The following is an 18959-nucleotide window of genomic DNA, read 5'->3' as shown; positions in this document are numbered from 1 at the left end:
CACACAAAGTGCTGCAAACTGCTGCAGGAATGTGGGAATTTAAGACAGGAAAGAAAGAGAAAATGAGGGAACCAAGATTGACAGATCCTTACATCCCTCCTTGTAAGGATTACATCAATCCTTCATTGAGCAGCACCTACTCTCTGGAACTCCCTGCTCATTGATATTAGGCAGACATCTTCACTCTATTGTTTTTTGTGCCTCCTAAAAGCATTTGTGTTCAGATAAGCCTTCCCAGACATGTACTTTTCTTTTATTATGTATATTTTAAAAACAGCTGATTTTACTTAAATTGTGGTAAATCTTAGGTTAGCTTGTTTTTAATGTTTGGTTTTGTCAGTATTTCTTTAAAGAATGTTTTACATTCTGTGCAGATTGTTGTAGAGGTTTTTGATGATTACATCCAGTTAATTAAAATAATTAAAAATCCAGTCAACATTAATGCTGCTGCTGCCACGCTAGCTTAAGAGCCCAGTAAAAGGCTGGAGCTGTGTGGAATAATTATCAGTTTAAAATTTCCAAACAAAAGCAGGAAATTCTTTTAATGGGGGGAAAATGTGTGTGAATATTCTCGTTTTGGTGATCCTATTCAGCATTATAGGTTTCTCATTATTTCCTCGTCCTTCTCCTTTCTGGGTTCATCGCCTATTTGATCGCTGTCAATCAGGGATCCTGTACTGAATGGTGTGGTGTCACAAAGATACCTAGTCAATCACCATGGGTTCTGTGATGACATGGCTGAGAATAAATGAAGGCAATATAAATGAAGAAATGAATATTTACACAAGTGGTTTTGCAGGGCTACGAGAGAAATTGCTGGGAAAGGGAAGGGCATTTTTCAGAGCTCTGAAAATCTCAAAAGCTGTCAGTAGCTTTGCTTTGGTTCCGTAAAACATAACTCATGGCTGACTTATCTTGCATTTCCATTACAACAATGGGTCAACAAGGCAATGATTCATGCAAGCAGTGAAACATTGCAGTATATTAGCAGCTTGCAGCTGGGAAATTCCAACTCACATCGCTCCCCCATCAATGGACCAGGCAAAAATCTCCCCTTTCCCCTCCCCAATGCCTCTCCTTTCTCCTCATTCAACCTTCTTGCCTGTCTCTGCCCTCTTCTGTACACTGCCAGTTTCCACGGTGGATGTTTGAATGAGTACCTTTTCTTTCATCTCACACCTTAAAGAACATATCACTACAGGATGGGGAGAAATTAATTTGCTCCTCATTTTACAGTGAACCAACCCAATCTGATGTTCCCCAAACTCAATATTTGGGTTGGACTGCAACTCCCAGCTGAATTGTGCATTTCTCTGGATTTCCCCATGGCTTTCCAATGCAAAAAAGGGTGCACATAGAAATATGCATTTTCTGTAATTGCAAAAGAAGTGCTCAAGATGCACATTTTCTTGGTGAATGCATTGAAGATTTGCATGCACACAGGTCTACTGAGGACTGAGCATGCTGTGTGGCCACAGAACATTGAGGGTTGGGTTGGTGATGGTGGAGGGAGATAGAAAACTGAGGTGGTGAAATGAAGTATAAAGAAAGCAGCATCTCTGGCTAGTGAGAACATTGAACCTGAGCAATGGTTACTCACCACAATACCTGTGTTCTATACCTGTTGCCAGAGGCCTCGTGCCTCAGAATCCCAGGTGTTGGGAATCACAATTGGGAACAGTGCTGTCGCTCTCAGGTCCTTTTGTGGGCTTCCCATACGAATTTGATCAGCCATTGAGAGCACTGGATGCTGGTCCAGAATGGGCCATTTGCCCAATCCAACAGGCTCATACATTTTAATGATTGCATTCTGCATTGCAACATTACCACATCATTGTGATGATGTGGACAGAAAAATAGAACAAACAAGTCATTTCCCCATCCATTCTTAAACTTGTAAATAATTCTAGAGGTTTAACTGCCTGGCCTGCAGGCATCAAGTCAGACATCATCCCATTGAGAAGGACGCTGAATGCCTTCTAGGACTTGCTGTTGTGTGAGATTTTCATTGCTTAATATTAATTGTGGCCTTAGCAAAAGGGATAATTAGCTACTTGAGAGCAAAGCAACTGCACTTTGCCATCGCCACTGCCATAATTTTAAATGGCAAAAGTAAGCTAATGGGAAACCTTTTGCTGAGTGGACAACTACTAGATCAGGGTAGCCAACCTCTTTTTAGCTCATGGACCATAATTCCTGTTGACCAACCCAATGTGGACCATGTATCAGCAACGGTGCTGCATCTCTTGTGCTGAGGACCAAAAAGCTGCTATGGAAATTCCCAATGTTGTTTGTATACTTTATTTGTTGCTGCCACTACCAAAAATCTTGAGCTTGGACAGGCGGCAGTAACAAGTATTGGGTGGGGAGATCAGGTCTGTGGTCCAGAGGTTTTCTACCCCTGTACTTACAGATATATATATATATATATATATATATATATATATATATATATATATTTGATTGGCTTATAGTTTGTATATGTATCAGTTAAACATCTTGGAAGCTGGAGCTGCCTGGAGTTATCCAGTTGCATCACTTGCTCTGTCTCATTTGCACATCACTCACATTGCTTAAAAAGTAAAAATAAAACACACCTGCGTCCCACTGGTAAAGTAAAAAAGGTACTTTATTTCCAGTTGCTTCATATGCACAATGGCAGCTTTTGATTCTTCACTATATGACTGGAGCAACTTTCATGGCATCCTCACGCAAGAAAGAGTGAGAAGAGAGAGAGAATGAACAAGAGGAAGGGGGAATGCATTGATGTTTAGTGGGAAATGACAAAGTGTATTTCCCCTTACTTTCTGTTAGGGTTCTGTTAGGGTTGCTTATACCCAACCTGTGCTAAATGAGTGGATTTTTAAAAGAACAAAAAGAGATTCTGATCATTCATTTTCTAGTAAGTAAAGTGAAAAATTGCAAATACAAAGCAAACACCATGTTATGCCTAACAGAAAACACATTATTATTGTTTTGGTGCAATTAATTTTATTTCTTGCCTTTTGTACATCTGCATAAATGATGGATGGGTTAAAAATATTTCAATTAAATAAAAATACATAAGGAAATGCATAAAGAAACAAACAGGTTCACCACAAATCCAGCTTTTAATTAATACAATTCAAGGAAACACACACCAGGTCTGGAGGCTCCACTTTCCTCCCTAGACGTATATGAATGGAGTTATGGTTTGGCGATTCCAGACAATTATGCTTTACACTCCCAAGTTTAGAGAATGCATTATGACTCATTAAAGGACCATTGTCTGGCACCACGTTTTTTACTGTCCTTGTATTTTTAAAAGGAGAGGTGCATGGTTCTGTTTTATGATTCTCAGAATGCTCTTCTTCCTCCCCTCCAGCATATGCCTCTTCCTTTAAGTAAGCTGTAAATACAACATTTGATCCTTGTCAACTTTGAAATTCTTATAGATTGCTATGTTTCTGTTAGAAAGGCTGGCAGTGTGATTGCCTAACACCACTAAGAGATTGCTGTTTTTCTGGTCGTTTTCTATGGAGATAAGCAGAACTGCCCCTAAGTTAAGAAGATAATTCAAACCAGGGGTCACCAACAAGGTCCTCTATAGATGTTGTGGATCACAATCTCCACCATTACTGATGGCTAAACTAGCTGGAGTTGTAGTCCAAAACATCTGGAAGGCACTACATTGGGAACCCCTGATCCAAGCTGTACAATAGCCATGGTTTTCAAAATAAGCATAAAAACATAAGAATAGTCCTGCTGGATCAGACCAAAGGTCCATCTAGTCTGGCATTCTGCTTTCCACAGTGATCCACCAGGTGCTTCTGAGAAGCCTACAAACAGGGCATGAGCACAATATCCCTATTCTGTTATTAATCAGCAGCTGGTATTTGGTACCGCTCAAAATGGAGGCTGCACAAAGCCAGCTCGATTTGTAGTCATCCTACATGTATTTATGGAAGATGAAGTCCATGAATTTGTAACTTCATATAGCCGCATAGGCCATTGGTAGCCAACATGGTGCCTTCCAGGTGGTGTGAAACTACAGATCTCATCATCCCTGACCATTAGCCAGGTTGGCTGGCTGATGGAAAATGGGGTCCAACAACATTGGAGGGGCACTATCTTCTAAAGTAGTGGAGCATCCCCACATCTTGTGGCAATAAATTCAATAAATTTATTTTGAGCACCACCGTGGTGCTGATATGATAGAAGGGACATGAACATGTTCTAGCTCTGGGATAATCATTCCACATTGATCCATCTGCCAGAGAACTCCAGCACAATGTAGATGATTTGGAGGCATACTTTTAGGTGCATAGTCACTGCAGGCCCATTGGACCTCATCATTGTCCCACGTGAGGGTAGAGTGTAAGCTGGAGTACACCCCACAGGGCCAATCTGGTCTCCTCCAGATTTTGTGGACAGCAACTCCCAGAAGCCGTGGTCAGCATGGCCAATGGTCAGGGATACTGACAACGGGTTTTAATTCAACAACATCTGGAGGGCACCAGAATGGCTACTCCATCCTTATAGTATCTTCATCTGCAGTTTGCAACCCTAGGAGATTATATGGCCTAGACCAAGAATGGGGAACCTGTGGTTCTCCAGATGTTGTTGGACTGTAACTTCCATCCTCCCTGACTGTTGGCCATACTGGCTGGGGCTGATGGTAACTGGAATCTATAACAACATCTGGAGAGCCACAGGCTTCCTCATCTCTTATCTTATACTTTTCTGTGGCTGCACATTGGCGGTAAAGTTCATCAATGGTAGACAAGGGGCCTATCAAAGAGGTTCTTTGCAATAAGTGAGTCAATCAAGGATCCGTGATATGAAAAAAACCATAGTTCCTTGGATCACAGTTTGGAAACCATTTTCATAGATGAGTTCGCAAAGTTGAGTAGCTACCTGCTTTAATATACCCACCAAACCAAGCCCTAGATGTGAATCCATTCACTTTGCTGCTCTCCTGGTAACGGGGAGACTAGCAAGGACATTAGATTAACAACTATGGAAATGATGCAAGCACTGAGGAGAAAAGCTAGTACACCTTGTTGGGGAAATGTGAGGTTACCTGCTTGGTTGAAGCCCACAGCTTGTATCTTGCAGAAGGGTCTTTAGAAACCCAGAGCCAGCTCTATTCCCTTTTGTAGTAATTAATGGACTTTGCTTGTTTGATGTTTCTGAAGGTTTCAGAAAACTGCGATGCCATCTTTGTTAATGGGAAGGAAATGAAAAGCAAAGTGGACACCATTGTGAACTTCACGTACCAGCATTTTACCACCCAGCTAGAAGTCACCGTCTGGGTTCCACGACTTCCTCTTCAGATAGAGATCTCCGACACAGAACTGAGTCAGATCAAAGGCTGGAGGATCCCTGTCACCGCCAACAAAAGGTACCAGCATCATGCCTTAAAAATGGCTCTTGAGAGCAACACAGCCAAGCCATGTAGTTCAGCATCCCCATTCAAGTAAATGGGGATTGCATGCTAGGACGGGAATGGCTGGCCACTGGTAAGCTGGACAAATGTGACCCTCTAGGCATCTCTGTCTGGCACTCAAGACTCTCCCTAGGTAGGGATGGATGGTTTCATTATAGTCTGTTTCATCCCACTTCTACATGGGGATGAACTAATCTGTCCCATTCCGTTTCCATGCAGTTTTTAAAGGAAAAATCCCTGCCCCATGTTTGTTTAGCACTACAACTGTATGTACTGATAAAATAACAAGGCAGTATTGATGCCGTTGAACCTACAATTACAGTGCAATGCTTTTTGGGTGGTGTTTTACTGTTGTGCATGTGTACTCTGCAATGGCAAAACACCACACAAATAATGCAACCAAACATGCAATCTCATCCAACTTGGTTGATTGCAGAGAGGGCTTTTTAAAAATAAATAAATAAAATAAAAATAAAATCAGTTCACACAAATGGCACATGCAGATTGGTAATGACAGGGCGTGTGAAACTCACAAATGATCTGAAGGAACTGGAAAAGGCAGCGAACAGTCAGTACACAGGGCCCTTCCCAACGTAAGAGATAACAAGGGAGGATGTTTAAAGCATTAGTTCCATTTTTGAATCTTAGATGAAAAATGTGAAGAGTTTCAGAAGCACCCCTAAAATGTGTGTTGAGATTAAAACAGGCAAGGAGCATCTTTGTCCATCTGGTCCACTATTGTCTCCTGCAGGGATGAGGAGCCCATGGTCCATTCCAGCCACATCTTTAGGGTTACCGGTTCCGCATCTTTGTCTATTCCAATTGCAATAATTCTCCAGTATCACAGGAATGAGTCTTCCCCGTCACCAGCTGCTGATCCTTTTCTTTTAACTGGTGATGCTGAGGCTTGAACCATGTGCTCTGCTACCAAGCCACGATTTCCCCTCCATGAGATCCTGGCCAAAAGAGTGAACCAACAGAACATGTGCCAAACGCGACAGGAACTTGAGAGTATTTTTAACAGTTATCATTGGCATTGGCAAAAAAAGAACAAGCCCATTCTTCTGCTGAGTTAAGTGCCTCATCCGGTTGCCTCCCTGTTCACCATATTGTTGGGAGTTTGCTTGCGCAAATGTCTGCTGAATCGTTCATGGCGATAGATCCATTTGAGGAATAAACCTGCCATCGCAGACGCGGCAGGTCACGCCTTCAGCAGCCATTAGCCCAGTGCGAACATTCTGCCTGTCAGCTCATTATGCCGCGTGCTAAAAATTTAACCCCCCAGGTGTCTAGTTCATATTTATTGGGCCAGCTGAAGTGAATTGAATGGCCCAAGTAGCTGCGCTGTTTGCAAGCTGGCAAGCCGTTCTCGCCAGCAGCTATTCAGATTACCACAGAGCCACTGGGCACCTATTTAGCAATTCATTTCTTCTTTTTTTAGGAAGGGGGTGGAATGGCAAAGCTGTTTGCTGTGAAAATTTGCAGCCGGTTGCCTGCACCATGGCCTGCCAGCCATTGTTTTTGGATGAGTGCGTGCGACAGCTCATGCTTTCACTAGAGCTGGCGAAAGTTTGTTTTTAAGCAACTTAATCGCATGGGTGACTTGAATGGGGGCAACCATTTCCTCTTGTGGCAAGAATGCAGTGGAGGCCGGTTTGTTAGGGCAAATGGGGCACATCCTCACCAACTCTGTCTGCCCTGCCTGCCTTCTTATTTACAATCAATCCAGGCAGTGGCGCTGCCTATAGGCTCTCTCCTCCTCAGTCTCTGGGTCCTTAGAAGCACTGAGCTGTAGAGATGGAAGGGGCCAAAAGGACAGTCTAGTCCACCCCCTGTAGGAATCACAGGTAGAGAATCAGTTACAGATGACCAGCCATCCTCTGTTTAAATCCTGAACTGAATTCAGCTGATTCATGTGGATCCAGGCTTGAGCTGAGTTGTTTGGAGACAGTCCCAAGTCACCCCAGGTTGAGCAGGGCCACTGAGAGATCCAGGGCTTTCAGGGGGTGAAGTCAGGTGGGAAGGCTCTAGGGGTCTGCTTTGCAAGTGTGTTCACCACAGAGAATGCATTGGGCCACAGCCTTAATTATCACAGCTGAAGGTCACATTCCACCCAAACGAAGTGTCAGGAAGGGCATGTCAGGGCCGAAACTGCAAGGGGTCTCTTGGAGACCATTCTGAGGACTAGATAGAGAGGTTTATGGGACATCATTTGACCCTGGGTCCTGAGGTTCCCTACCTGTGATGTAGAAAACCCCAGGTTCAGTCTCTGGCACCTCCAGGGGGAATAAACCCTGCTTAAGACTTTGGGAAACTGCAGTCAGTGTACACCAGCCCCCTCCAACCTGCTGCCCTCTAGATATTTTATGCTACAATTCCCATCAGCGAAGTGCACCATGTTCTTTTAGACAACACTGAGCTAGATGGATGAACAGTATGATAGGGCAGCTTCCTGTGTTCATTGGAATGGGCCTCCAACCAGGTTCTCTCTCAGGAAGCAGCACTGAGATTCTTGGGCACCGTGCCATTGATAGCACCCATTGATTGGTCTGCCCGCTGCTTCCTTGAATGGGAAATTAATAAAAATGTAATAAGGAAGTGAGGATCTGGATCCCTTGTGAATATATCTGGGGAGATAATAAAAACCCATCTGGAGAAATATGGCTCATCATACTGATCCATAGATAGATGGGCAGCAGGAAGGGGGAGAGAGACTTTTATCCTTATTTGCAGTAGATGGGAGAATCATAATTTAATCTGGGTATGTGCCACTATCAATATGAGCGGCCCACTCTTCCAGATGGAAATCTGCTCTCCAGATAGGTGTGCTCTCATGACTAATGTACTGCATGGAACCCTTGAGCGGCACTCGGTTAATAGAAAAACCGGCTTGTGAAATGAGCAGTCGAAAGCCCACAATCGCAGCAAATGAAAGGAATAAATATAAATTAAAGTCAAATAAGAGTGGGGAGAAGGGGAGGAAAGTCCAGGCAGGCAGAGACCGATGTTCTTAACAAGAACATTTATTTTGATTCATTATGCAGCTGGAAAATAATTATCCCCTTGTTGAAGTTCATGCGTTACCTCTGCGGGTGGAGCGTTGGGTGGGAGGAAGTGATTTTTGTTCATTTCTTCTAAGGGCCGCTTAGTGAGTCTTTTGACGTATGTTGAAATGATGCCCTTTGAATCTCTTGTATGTAACAGAGCTAAAGAATGCCTGTGCGCCTTTCTCTTGTCACCTGCAAACCCTCCTAACCATCAACCGAACTGCTGAAACATAATGGAATGCCTGTAAACATTCTGCAGCCACTCAAAGACTGAGAATGGGTCATTGGATGTTGAAAATGAGGGTGGGGCAATTGGTGGTGGAAAGGCTCCAAAAATGAGGGATAACATGGGCTGAGAAGAATTTCTAACCATGTCCTCTCCTGACCAGGAGGACCATGCTCTGTGGAGCAAAATAAATCCCCGAGGGTGGCTAAGTCATGCAGAAGGCAGGCATGGGCTGGAGCTGCAGGACCTTGGGTAGCTCTAAGAAAACAACTTGCTCCAACAAGATATGGAACTCAGTGGAGGGGTTTGATCTCTTGTGCCGCCTGCTTCCCAATGGATGGTGAATTTTAATATGGTTGTCCTCTGGCCTGGAGCCTAGCACCTTTGTCACTTATTAATCAGTTCCCGCATTGTCCTCTTTCCCCCAAGGGGCCTAAAAATACCCTAGTCCCAGGCTTAGAGGCACAGAAAGGTTTACTCACAGAGGCAGAGCCTTTGTAACTACATTGGCTGAGGCCAAGTGGTGCAAATTCTACACAATTGCAGTAATCTGCTGTGTGAGGAAGGGGTGGAAAACCTCTTTCAGCATCAGGACCTAATTCCTTCCTTATGGGGACCACACATCATTGGTGGGCCAGGTGAGAGGCAAAAAAGTGGGCAGGCCCTCAGAGAACAATGAGCAAAGCCAGTAATGTGACTCTTACTGTGTACAGTAGAGAAGAACACTTGAGGAGAAGGAAGAGCAGGTCCAGTGAAGGCTTAGAGAGGGGGCATGGCCTGAGAAAGTGCCAAACCCCCAATAGATAGGTGTAGGGGGCCCACATTAAGTTCACAAGCCTGGGGTATCTTACATCAGTGTAAGGCTATGTACCCACAGATCCAGAGCCAGCTCAAGACATTTTGGCACCTGAGGTGGCACCTGAGGTGAACCACAAAATGATACCTTGCAGGGAGAAAGGGGCAAATGGAGATGTACATCAGGCACAAAGTGAGAATAAAGAATAAACAAGGATGAGAGGAGACTAACTCCAGTGAACCCTGTGAGGTCTATGTGTTGGAGGGGCCAAATGATGCCCAATGCTGATAATATAGGCATTTCATAAATTTTGTTTATTTATTTTATTCAGTTTCTGAGATATCTAATAAGAACTATTCTCTAGACAAAGTGCACAGTACAGCAAAGTGATTTAAATAAACGGTGCAGCAACTCGGTGGAACCTTAACGAATCAGTAAAACCAACCCAGCAGAAGATGAAATCCTGCACAGATAAAACCCAACACAGACAAATTAAAGCCTCAGATGGAAAAACCAGGGTTGTATCTATCTAAGTTCTACCCAGAGAAAGCACACTGAAGTTAGTGTACCTACATTAGGCACTCCCGTTCATTTCAATGGGTCTACCCTGGATACAACCTTTAGAATTTGCAATATTCAAAATGAACAGAGTACAGTTGTATTGCAAGAACAACCGCAACCTAGTACCTTCTTGTGTGTGTTTCTGTGTGTGTCCTACAGGCCCACACGTGACAGCGATGAGGATGAAGATGATGAGAAGAAAGGCCGAGGCTGCACCCTGCAGTACCAGCATGCCATGGTACGAGTCCTCACCCAGTTTGTGACAGAATCATCCGATTTGGGAGGCCAGCTGACCTACATGCTTGGCTCCGAGTGGCAGTTTGACATTACGGACCTTGTGGCCGACTTCATGAAGGTGGAGGAATCCAAAGTAGCCAAGTTACAAGATGGCCGGGTTCTGATTGGTCGTGAGCAAGGAATCACAACAGTTCAGGTACAAAGTATGGCTGAGTGTCAAGGGAAACATGAATGTGGGCTGCACAAGGTTACTGGTAGGTGGATTTGTAGCTCGTTGACAGACTGAACCCAAAGAGTACTCACTAATGGATCCTAATCATCCTGGAGAAAAAAAGTGACAAGAGGGTTGCCGCAGGGTTCTGTCCTGGGCCAATTGTTGTTCAATGTCTTTATAGATGACTTGGATGAAGGAATTGAGGGGATGCTCAACTAATTTGCAGATGACACCAAACTGGGAGGGATAGATAATGCCGCAGAAGACAGAAATGGGGTTCAAGATGACCTTAAGAGATTGGAGAACTGGGTCCAAACTAACAAAATGAATCTCAGTAGGGACAAATGTCAAATTCTACACTTAGGCAGGGTTTTAGTAGACCACAAGCTTAACTTGAGTCAACAGTGTGATGTGGTAGCAAAAGCAGCTAATGCTATTATAGGCTGCATCAACAGAAGTATAGTGTCCAGATCAAGGGATGCAATAGTACTGCCCTATTCTGCCTTGGTCAAACCACACTGTGTCCACTTCTGAAAGATGTTGATAGGCTGGAACATGTGCAGAGGAGAGCAACCAAGATGATCAAGGGTCTGGAAACCAAGCCTTATGAGGAAAGGCTGAAGGAGTTGCATACATTCATTTTGGGTAAGAGAAGACTGAGATGAGATATGATAGTGTAATGGTTCTAGGGGTTGCTCGTGCGTAAATCGTCACCACCACTAGCTGGGTTACCTGGGTGAACTCTTACTGTCCGGACAGCCACTCACCCGTGGCTGTCTCAATCGCTGGCAGAATCCGTCAGTGGGCGTTTCTTGAACTTCTTCCAGCATAAAAGTTCTTTGACGCCTAGTCGCTGCCTACTCTCCCTGCGTGGAAGCCTTCTGCGCAAGGAGGGTGTGGGCAGTGGAGGACCAGTGCTCTCCCCGCTGGTCTCTGGCGAAGAGTCATGGAGCCACCTTGCCGATTCCCCCATCTGCCCCCCCTCCACTGGTGCTACGCTGATTTCCTTCCCCAGAAGATGGGCTGCTTCTCTCCCTCCCGGGACGCTCTCCGGAATCCCTCTGGACCCCTCCCTCTCCTTCTGGCTCCAATGGCAGTTCCCTGACAGATAGTCTCTTCAAATATCTAAAGAGCCACCACATGGAAGATGGAACAAGCTTGTTTTTTCCTGCTCCAGAGGCTGTGACCTGAACCAATGGTTTTAGGTTACAAGGAAGGAGATTCCAGCTAAACATCTGGAATAACTTTCTGACAGTTCCTGTTTGACACTGGAACGGACTCCCTTGGGAGGTGGTGGACTCTCCTTTGTTGGAAGTTTTAAGCAGAGGTTGGGTGACCATTTATCATGAGTGCTTTATTTGAAATTCCTGCATTGCAAGGGGTTGGACCAAATGACCCTCGGGGTCCCTTCCAAGCCATACAATTCTATGATTAGTCAGAAAGCTGCTTTATCTTGAGGAGACACCAAAGCAGAGGATCAGTCTAGGCATAATGCTACTTAATATTGAACAGAGACCAAATTGGTCTAGCAAAAGCCATGGTCATAGTTGGCTGCCTACCGTTGGAAAGTGGAAGACAGGTGAGGTGGGATCTTTATTCTATTTCAGCAAGTTAATTCTCATGCCCTATGATATAGTGGTGTTTTCATGCACCAGTCCCCACAACAAGGGCCTCAGTCTCACATATTTGCAGAGACTTGAGGTGGTTGGACTTTATAAAGAGGCAGCCCCCCATATCATCACTAACCTTGGACCATGCTGTCTGGGGCTGCTGGGAGCTGAACATTCAGAAGGCACCACAATGGCTCCTCCCGCCCTTGTGCATCAGGTGACCAACCTCCAAGGGGGAGCGTTACATTCCATGCCACATTTTAGCATGGGCCTATTTTTAACATTCTTAAAATGTGCATATGCTTGTTCTAAACCAAGCATCCCCAACCTTCGGCCCTCCAGATGTTTGGGACTACAATTCCCATCATCCCTGACCACTGGTCCTTTTAGCTAGGGATCATGGGAGTTGTAGGCCAAAACATCTGGAAGGCCACAGGTTGGGGATGCCTGTCCTAAACCATTTTTTTTCAAATGTATGAAGCTATACAGTGAATTTACAGTTTTACAGTGCTTTTTACAGTGCTTTACACTGCTTTACATTGAATCAAGTGAGCAGTGGGTTCTGTTAGTATGAGTTCCCCAACTTCTTTTCCAACTCTGTTATCCAATTGCCTTTCAAATGGGGGGGGGAGTGCTGAAGACTGAGCCTTGGCACTTGGTACATGTGTAGCTGTGCTCTAATAGCATTAAGAGTTAAAGATATTTGATGTACCCTACCACAGAAACTAGGACTTGCCGATCAGAAGGTCGCCGGTTCAAATCCCTGCGACGGGGTGAGCTCCCGTTGCTCAGTCCTTGCTCCTGCCAACCTAGCAGTTCGAAAGCACGTCAAAGTGCAAGTAGATAAACAGGTACCACTCCGGCAGGAAGGTAAATGGTGTTTCCGTGCGCTGCTCTGGTTCGCCAGAAGTGGCTTAGTCATGCTGACCACATGACCCGGAAGCTGTACGCCGGCTCCCTCAGCCAATAAAGCAAGATGAGCACCGCAACCCCAGAGTCGGCCATGACTGGACCTAATGATCAGGGGTACCTTTACCTTTCCGTTTCCCTGAGATCACTTCCTCAACGAAGAGTAGGTTTAAAATGAAATAAATAACTAACTATGCCCCCTGCAACCCCTTGGCTGCTTTCACAGGAATCCACTGTATTTGGCTAGCAGAGCAATCCTATGCATGTCTATGTCTTTTTATATTGCAGACTGCCATGTGATCCTCAGTTGAATACTTCTATTAATAATAATACTCAAATTTACCCCCTATTAAGTTCAATGGGGCTTATTCCCAGTTATGTGTGGCTAGAATTGGAACCCAAGGAGGCAAAAGTAGCTAAGAGGGATCTTCATTTTGAAATACAGTCGTACCTTGTTTTGTGAGCGGGATCCGTTCCGGAGCCCCGAACACTAGACGAAAAGGACGCACAACAAAGCATCACTCTGTGCACGCACTCGGAGTGGTTTGCCAGTACTTCCGGGTTTGCTGCGGATGTTCGACGAAATGGACACTCGGCGAGGCGGACTCAAAACGAGGTACCACTGTATGGCAACCAGTCCCTGGGCACTCATGATGCAGCAACTCCAGGATAGTTTAATGTGGATTGTCATCATCTTTTCTTTCCTTTTGTTTCCCTTAAAGGTCCTCTCACCTCTTTCTGATTCCATTTTGGCTGAGAAGACTGTGATTGTTCTGGAAGACCGGGTGACCATCACAGACCTCGGTGTTCAGCTCGTGGCAGGCTTGTCCCTCTCGCTCCAGGCAAGCAAAGGAAACAAGAGGGTGATTGTTTCTACGACATCGGCTTCTGACATTCTTCATGCACCAAAGCAGGTGGGAGATGCAGTGATGACAAAATTAATGAAAAGCACAGATTTGCATCGTTTCATCAGCAAATAGGAGACCTAGATGAGATTAAATGGAGGGTGACCTAAAGGACGAACTTAGGACTAGATGAGGTATCTTCAATCTTCAGTCTTCAACCCAGGACCCACTTTTAACCTAAACATGCATTTGGGGACCCATTTCTTAATCCTTTGCTATATCATTGCATGATGTTAGTGGTCTTGTGGTTACCCAACTTGGATCAGGCTGTCAGACCCTCCAAGTGTCCCTATTTTCCCGGGACATCCCTGTTTTAAAGCAGCTGTTCCGGTTTCTGATTTGATCCCTGAATGTCCCACTTTTCCTTTGGATGTCCCTATTTTCATTGGTGAAATGTTGGAGGGTATGGAGTTATCTGACCCTCGAGCTGTCTGAAGGGAAGGTTTTTTAAAAAAATGTTTAATGTTTTATTGAGTTTTTATATATGTTGGAAGCTGCCCAGAGTGGCTGGGGCAACCCAGTAAGATGTGTGGGGTATAAATAGTAAAATTATCATTATAGAATTGCAGTCCCTATTTTCATCAGAGAAGTGTTGGAGGGTATGGGCTGTGGCCCACTAATAAGTCTCAACTCACTGGCTGAAGGCCAGTGGACTAGAAGGCCTTTGGCCTGACCCAGCAGGCCTCGTTGTATGCTTTTGTAACCATGAGAGATGATGTGATCCAATGGGTAGTAGGAGAAATTAAACTAAGCTAGAGAGGAATGGGGTGGTCGTGTTGTGAGAGTGCTGTTGCACTGACATCCTCCTTTGATATTGCCTCCTACCCACTTTCACTTCTGGCCCTGGCCACCCTTCTATATGGCCCCCAACAGATTTTCCCCAGGGAATATGGTCCTTGAGGACGGTAAAGGTTCCCCACCCCTGTACTAAGTTATGGGCCCTCCCTCTCTAAGGATCATAGAGGAAAGGTGAAATACATAAATGTGAATATGAAAAATGGGTGAGTGAAATGATTGGATCATGTTTACTGACACATTAAGGCAAAAGAACAAGGGGGGGGGAGGGAAATGTTACTCATTTTCATGTAATTATTTCCAGGCTTCACAAAAACAGGGTGGGGGAGGAGCCCAACTCATGCAATTTCACTAAATCAGCCGCATGAGTTTAGGAAACAATATTTTGATGGCTAATTTAAGGCCCAGAGTTCAGATTGATTTCATGATGCAGTCTGAAAACAAATGATCTGACCGGTTATATGTGAAATTGATTCTGAGGCATTCTGCTAGGAAGAGAATGTTAAAACTAAGCTTTCATTTTTTTAAAAGTTCACTCATTTCAGATGCATTATTTCCCAGCTTGAATTTTGAAAGCTCATAGCGCTGACGCATTCAGCTAAGTTATACCCAGCGTACACCTACTGGTTGGTTTCCAGTGCTAGTCCTATTCAGAACAGACCCACTGAAATGAATGACTAAGGTTCATTAATTTCGCTTCTTAAAAAAGTTATGGCTTCTTTTTAAAAATGATACATTTTTCTATGTTGTAGGAAGCTGTGGTCAGTGCTTGGATTCTGTTCAGCGATGGCACCGTGACACCCTTAGACATCTACGACACGAAAGATTTTTCTCTCGCCATCACATCCCTGGATGAAATGGTGGTGTCCATCCATCAAAGCCAAGAGGAAGACCAGCCTGTGGTGGTGGCAGAAGGTGAAGGTCAAGGGCCACTCATTAAACTAGAAATGGTGATCAGCGAGCCTTGCCAGAAGTCCAAGAGGAAGAGTAGCCTGGCTGTTGGGAAAGGAAGCATCAAAGTCAAGTTTGGCCAGAAGGATTTGGACCACAAAGGGGACACCAATGACATTGAAGACGTTGAGGCTGATTTTAAAAGCCATGGGAGTAATTCTATAGAGAAGTCATTGGAGCAGGAGAGGTCAGGGCAAGATTGGCCCAAACATGGGGCTTCCATTAATCATGAAGAGGCTACTAACCAAAGCACAACTTCCAAGACTCCTGTTCACCCAAAAACTGCTCAGGGTCAGCTCCAAAATGGTCCAACCTCCTTTACGAGCTTCCCCATACAAGTTGACATTCCAGTGCAGAACAGTCCCAGTGACCTCACTTTGGCTTCCAGAGGTCTAACGGACCTTGAGATTGGCATGTATGCCCTTCTGTGTGTTTTCTGTTTAGCCATATTGGTCTTCTTAATTAACTGTGTGGCATTTGCTTGGAAGTACAGGCACAAAAGGTTTGCTGTCAGTGAGCAAGGCAACATTCCACATTCCCATGACTGGGTGTGGCTCGGGAATGAGGTGGAGCTCTTGGAGAACCCAGTGGACATTTCGCTCCCGTCCGAGGAGTGCACAACCATGATAGACAGAGGGATGCAGTTTGAGGAGAGCAATTTCCTCCTCAACGGGAGCTCTCAGAAGAGCCTCCACAGCCAGATCCTTCGGTCTGCTGACTATGGTTGTGAGAACGATATCACAAACGAACCTATCAACCCCCCTGGGCCCAAACGGAAAAGAGTCAAATTCACATCCTATACCACCATCTTGCCAGAGGATGGTGGCCCATACACCAACTCCATCCTCTTTGACAGTGACGATAATATCAAATGGGTATGCCAAGATATGAACTTAGGAGATTCCCAGGAACTTAGAGACTATATGGAAAGGCTGCAAGACAATATGTAAAAAATAATTATTATCTCTCTCTCTAAAAACTTTATCTTTGTATTCACCTTTATGCCTTCTGTTTTATGGATGATGGAGCACTCACACCCAGCCAGCAATAGAAGAAGGCTCTCCAAAATGTTTGGAGGTCCAGAAATACTAACTTTGCATTGTTTTGATCAGCTGCAGGAGAAAGCTGGCTTGTTATACCCTGTTCCATCAGGTACAAGGGGATGTGAGCCCCTAAACAGCTACCTACAAATCTTGGAGGTATTGCGCACAACCAGCTGTTTTTCATATATCATCTGATACTAGCTAATGCTGATCCAATTGCACCTAGACTCAGAGAAGATGGGTTAGTGTGCCATGTTACGATGAGCCGTTACTATGGAAAAGGAACCATTTTGTGGGTGGGTGGGTTGATGATTTTTCTAGAAAATATTCTTTGTAAAAGCACAGTAGACATTCCTCGCTTTCAGCTGGAATCTAGGGTCCTTTCAAAGGATCAGAATGAATTGACCTAATGTAATCTGTTTATACAAAATACAGACAGATATATCCTCCTAGGCTTTTGTTTTTTAAAAACAAATATTCATCCTTGTGGTTAATTTGTTCAGCTGTATTGTTTATAAAGCTTTCCTGATTTTATGAACTGTTTACATATTTTCATTTGACAGGATTCCCTCCCCAACCCATAGATGTACCAAAGTGTACTGCATTGTTAGGGCTGCAATGTTTAGTCGATAAATCGAATAGAAACCTTGTAAAAGATGACAGTGAAAAAGTGCCCCATATAAACTGGGCAGCAGATTATTATTATTATTATGGAGAAAAAATGTAACAGTTTTAAATACAAGTACCAAGAGAAAACATTGCTGATGGGTGCCAATTTTGAAAGGGCAACCCCCTTTTCTCACCCATTGAGCGCATCTCCTAAGTTATGACATGCACAGGCGCCATCTGAAATCAACAACAATGACGATAATACAGCTACTTAAGTGCAAATTTATACAGGACTAATCGATTATTCGCTTATTAATTCATTAAAACTCAAACGATTAATCGACTAAAACTTCTTTCGGTCGGGTGACAGCCTTACTTTCTGTGTTAAAAGGGTTTGTTTTGTAGCTGCTTGATATTGTTCCCTAATCCTCCCTCTTTCTTTCTTTCTTTCTTTCTTTCTTTCTTTCTTTCTTTCTTACATCTCTTTCACTGGAAAATAGAGATCTGTCTTCTTACAGGGAAAATGTACATACAATAATAAAAACCCTGGGGTGGGGGAAAAGAGCTATTCTGGTTTTTGTTTTCATTTTGGAAGGTTTGCAATATCATCATTTCAAAATCCCCAGGTGTGGTTTGAAGGTACATGTTGCACCCACCTTCCTGAAGTTAAGCAGGTCTAGGCTGGGTCTGGGTCTGGATGGGAGACTAGGAACTTGGGAAATCATGGAGGATAAAGCTTCAGTGGCTAATAGTCATGATGGCCAGGGCTTTTTTTAAGCCAGAGCTCACAGGAGCTCATCTCTGGCACCTCTCAGGTGGGCACCATTGCCATTCTAAGAGAAGTAGGGAGAAGTTCATGGTGAGATCCAGCACCTCTTTTTCTAGAAAAATAACACCGATGATGGCTATGCTCTACCTCTACTTTTAGAGGCTAAAATGCTTTTGAATCCCAGTTGCTGGAAACTACAACAGGGGAGAGGGAACCACCTTCAGTGGTTTTTCCTTGATTGGAAATGTGTCCTTAAATACTGATTGTGCCTCTTGCTTGCCTGGGTTTAGCATAGAGTAAGGACGCGGCTGGCGCTGTGGTCTAAACCACAAAGCCTAGGGCTTGCTGATCAGAAGGTCAGCGGTTCGCATCCCCGCGACCGGGTGAGCTCCCGTTGCTCGGTCCCTGCTCCTGCCAACTTAGCAGTATGAAAGCACGTCAAAGTGCAAGTAGATAAATAGGTACCACTCTGGTGGGAAGGTAAATGGCGTTTCTGTGGGCTGCTCTGGTTCACCAGAAGCAGCTTAGTCATGCTGGTCACATGACCTGGAAGCTGTCTGCGGACAAACGCTGGCTCCCTCGGCCTGTAGAGCGAGATGAGCACCACAACCCCAGAGTCATCTGCGACTGGACTTAATGGTCAGGGGTCCCTTTACCTTTACCTTTAAGGTTACCAGAAATCCCCGTTTCCCGGGGACAGCCCCTGGATTTACAAATCAGTCCCCATACAAAATCCAATGAAGTTGAAAAGTGTCCTCAGATTCATTGAAAAAAAAATCTAGTAACCTTAGCATAGAGTGGATTGTGTGAGTATATGTAGAAACTAGCCTACTGAACAAATATTTTAAAAATTACATCC

At 44.4% G+C, this 18959-nt stretch overlaps 1 protein-coding gene across 2 annotated transcripts in view; it reads left to right on the top strand.

The window, feature by feature from the left end:
* The window catches only part of TMEM132B (transmembrane protein 132B), a 363463-nt gene extending 345567 nt beyond the window's left edge, over window positions 1–17896 (top strand). For both annotated transcript variants that reach the window (XM_053368114.1, XM_053368115.1), the window contains 4 exons: window positions 5178–5383; window positions 10218–10491; window positions 13751–13942; window positions 15481–17896. In XM_053368114.1, the coding sequence (XP_053224089.1) occupies window positions 5178–5383; window positions 10218–10491; window positions 13751–13942; window positions 15481–16629 (1821 nt within the window). In that variant the 3' untranslated portion in view covers window positions 16630–17896. The remainder of the gene's footprint in view (window positions 1–5177; window positions 5384–10217; window positions 10492–13750; window positions 13943–15480) is intronic.
* Window positions 17897–18959: the final 1063 nt, after the last annotated feature.

The sequence above is a fragment of the Podarcis raffonei genome, chromosome 16 (genome assembly GCF_027172205.1).
Source record: "Podarcis raffonei isolate rPodRaf1 chromosome 16, rPodRaf1.pri, whole genome shotgun sequence".
In the NCBI taxonomy this organism is placed as follows: domain Eukaryota; kingdom Metazoa; phylum Chordata; class Lepidosauria; order Squamata; family Lacertidae; genus Podarcis; species Podarcis raffonei.
Note: the sequence above shows the minus strand (reverse complement) of the source record. Positions and strands in the feature narration are given on the sequence as shown.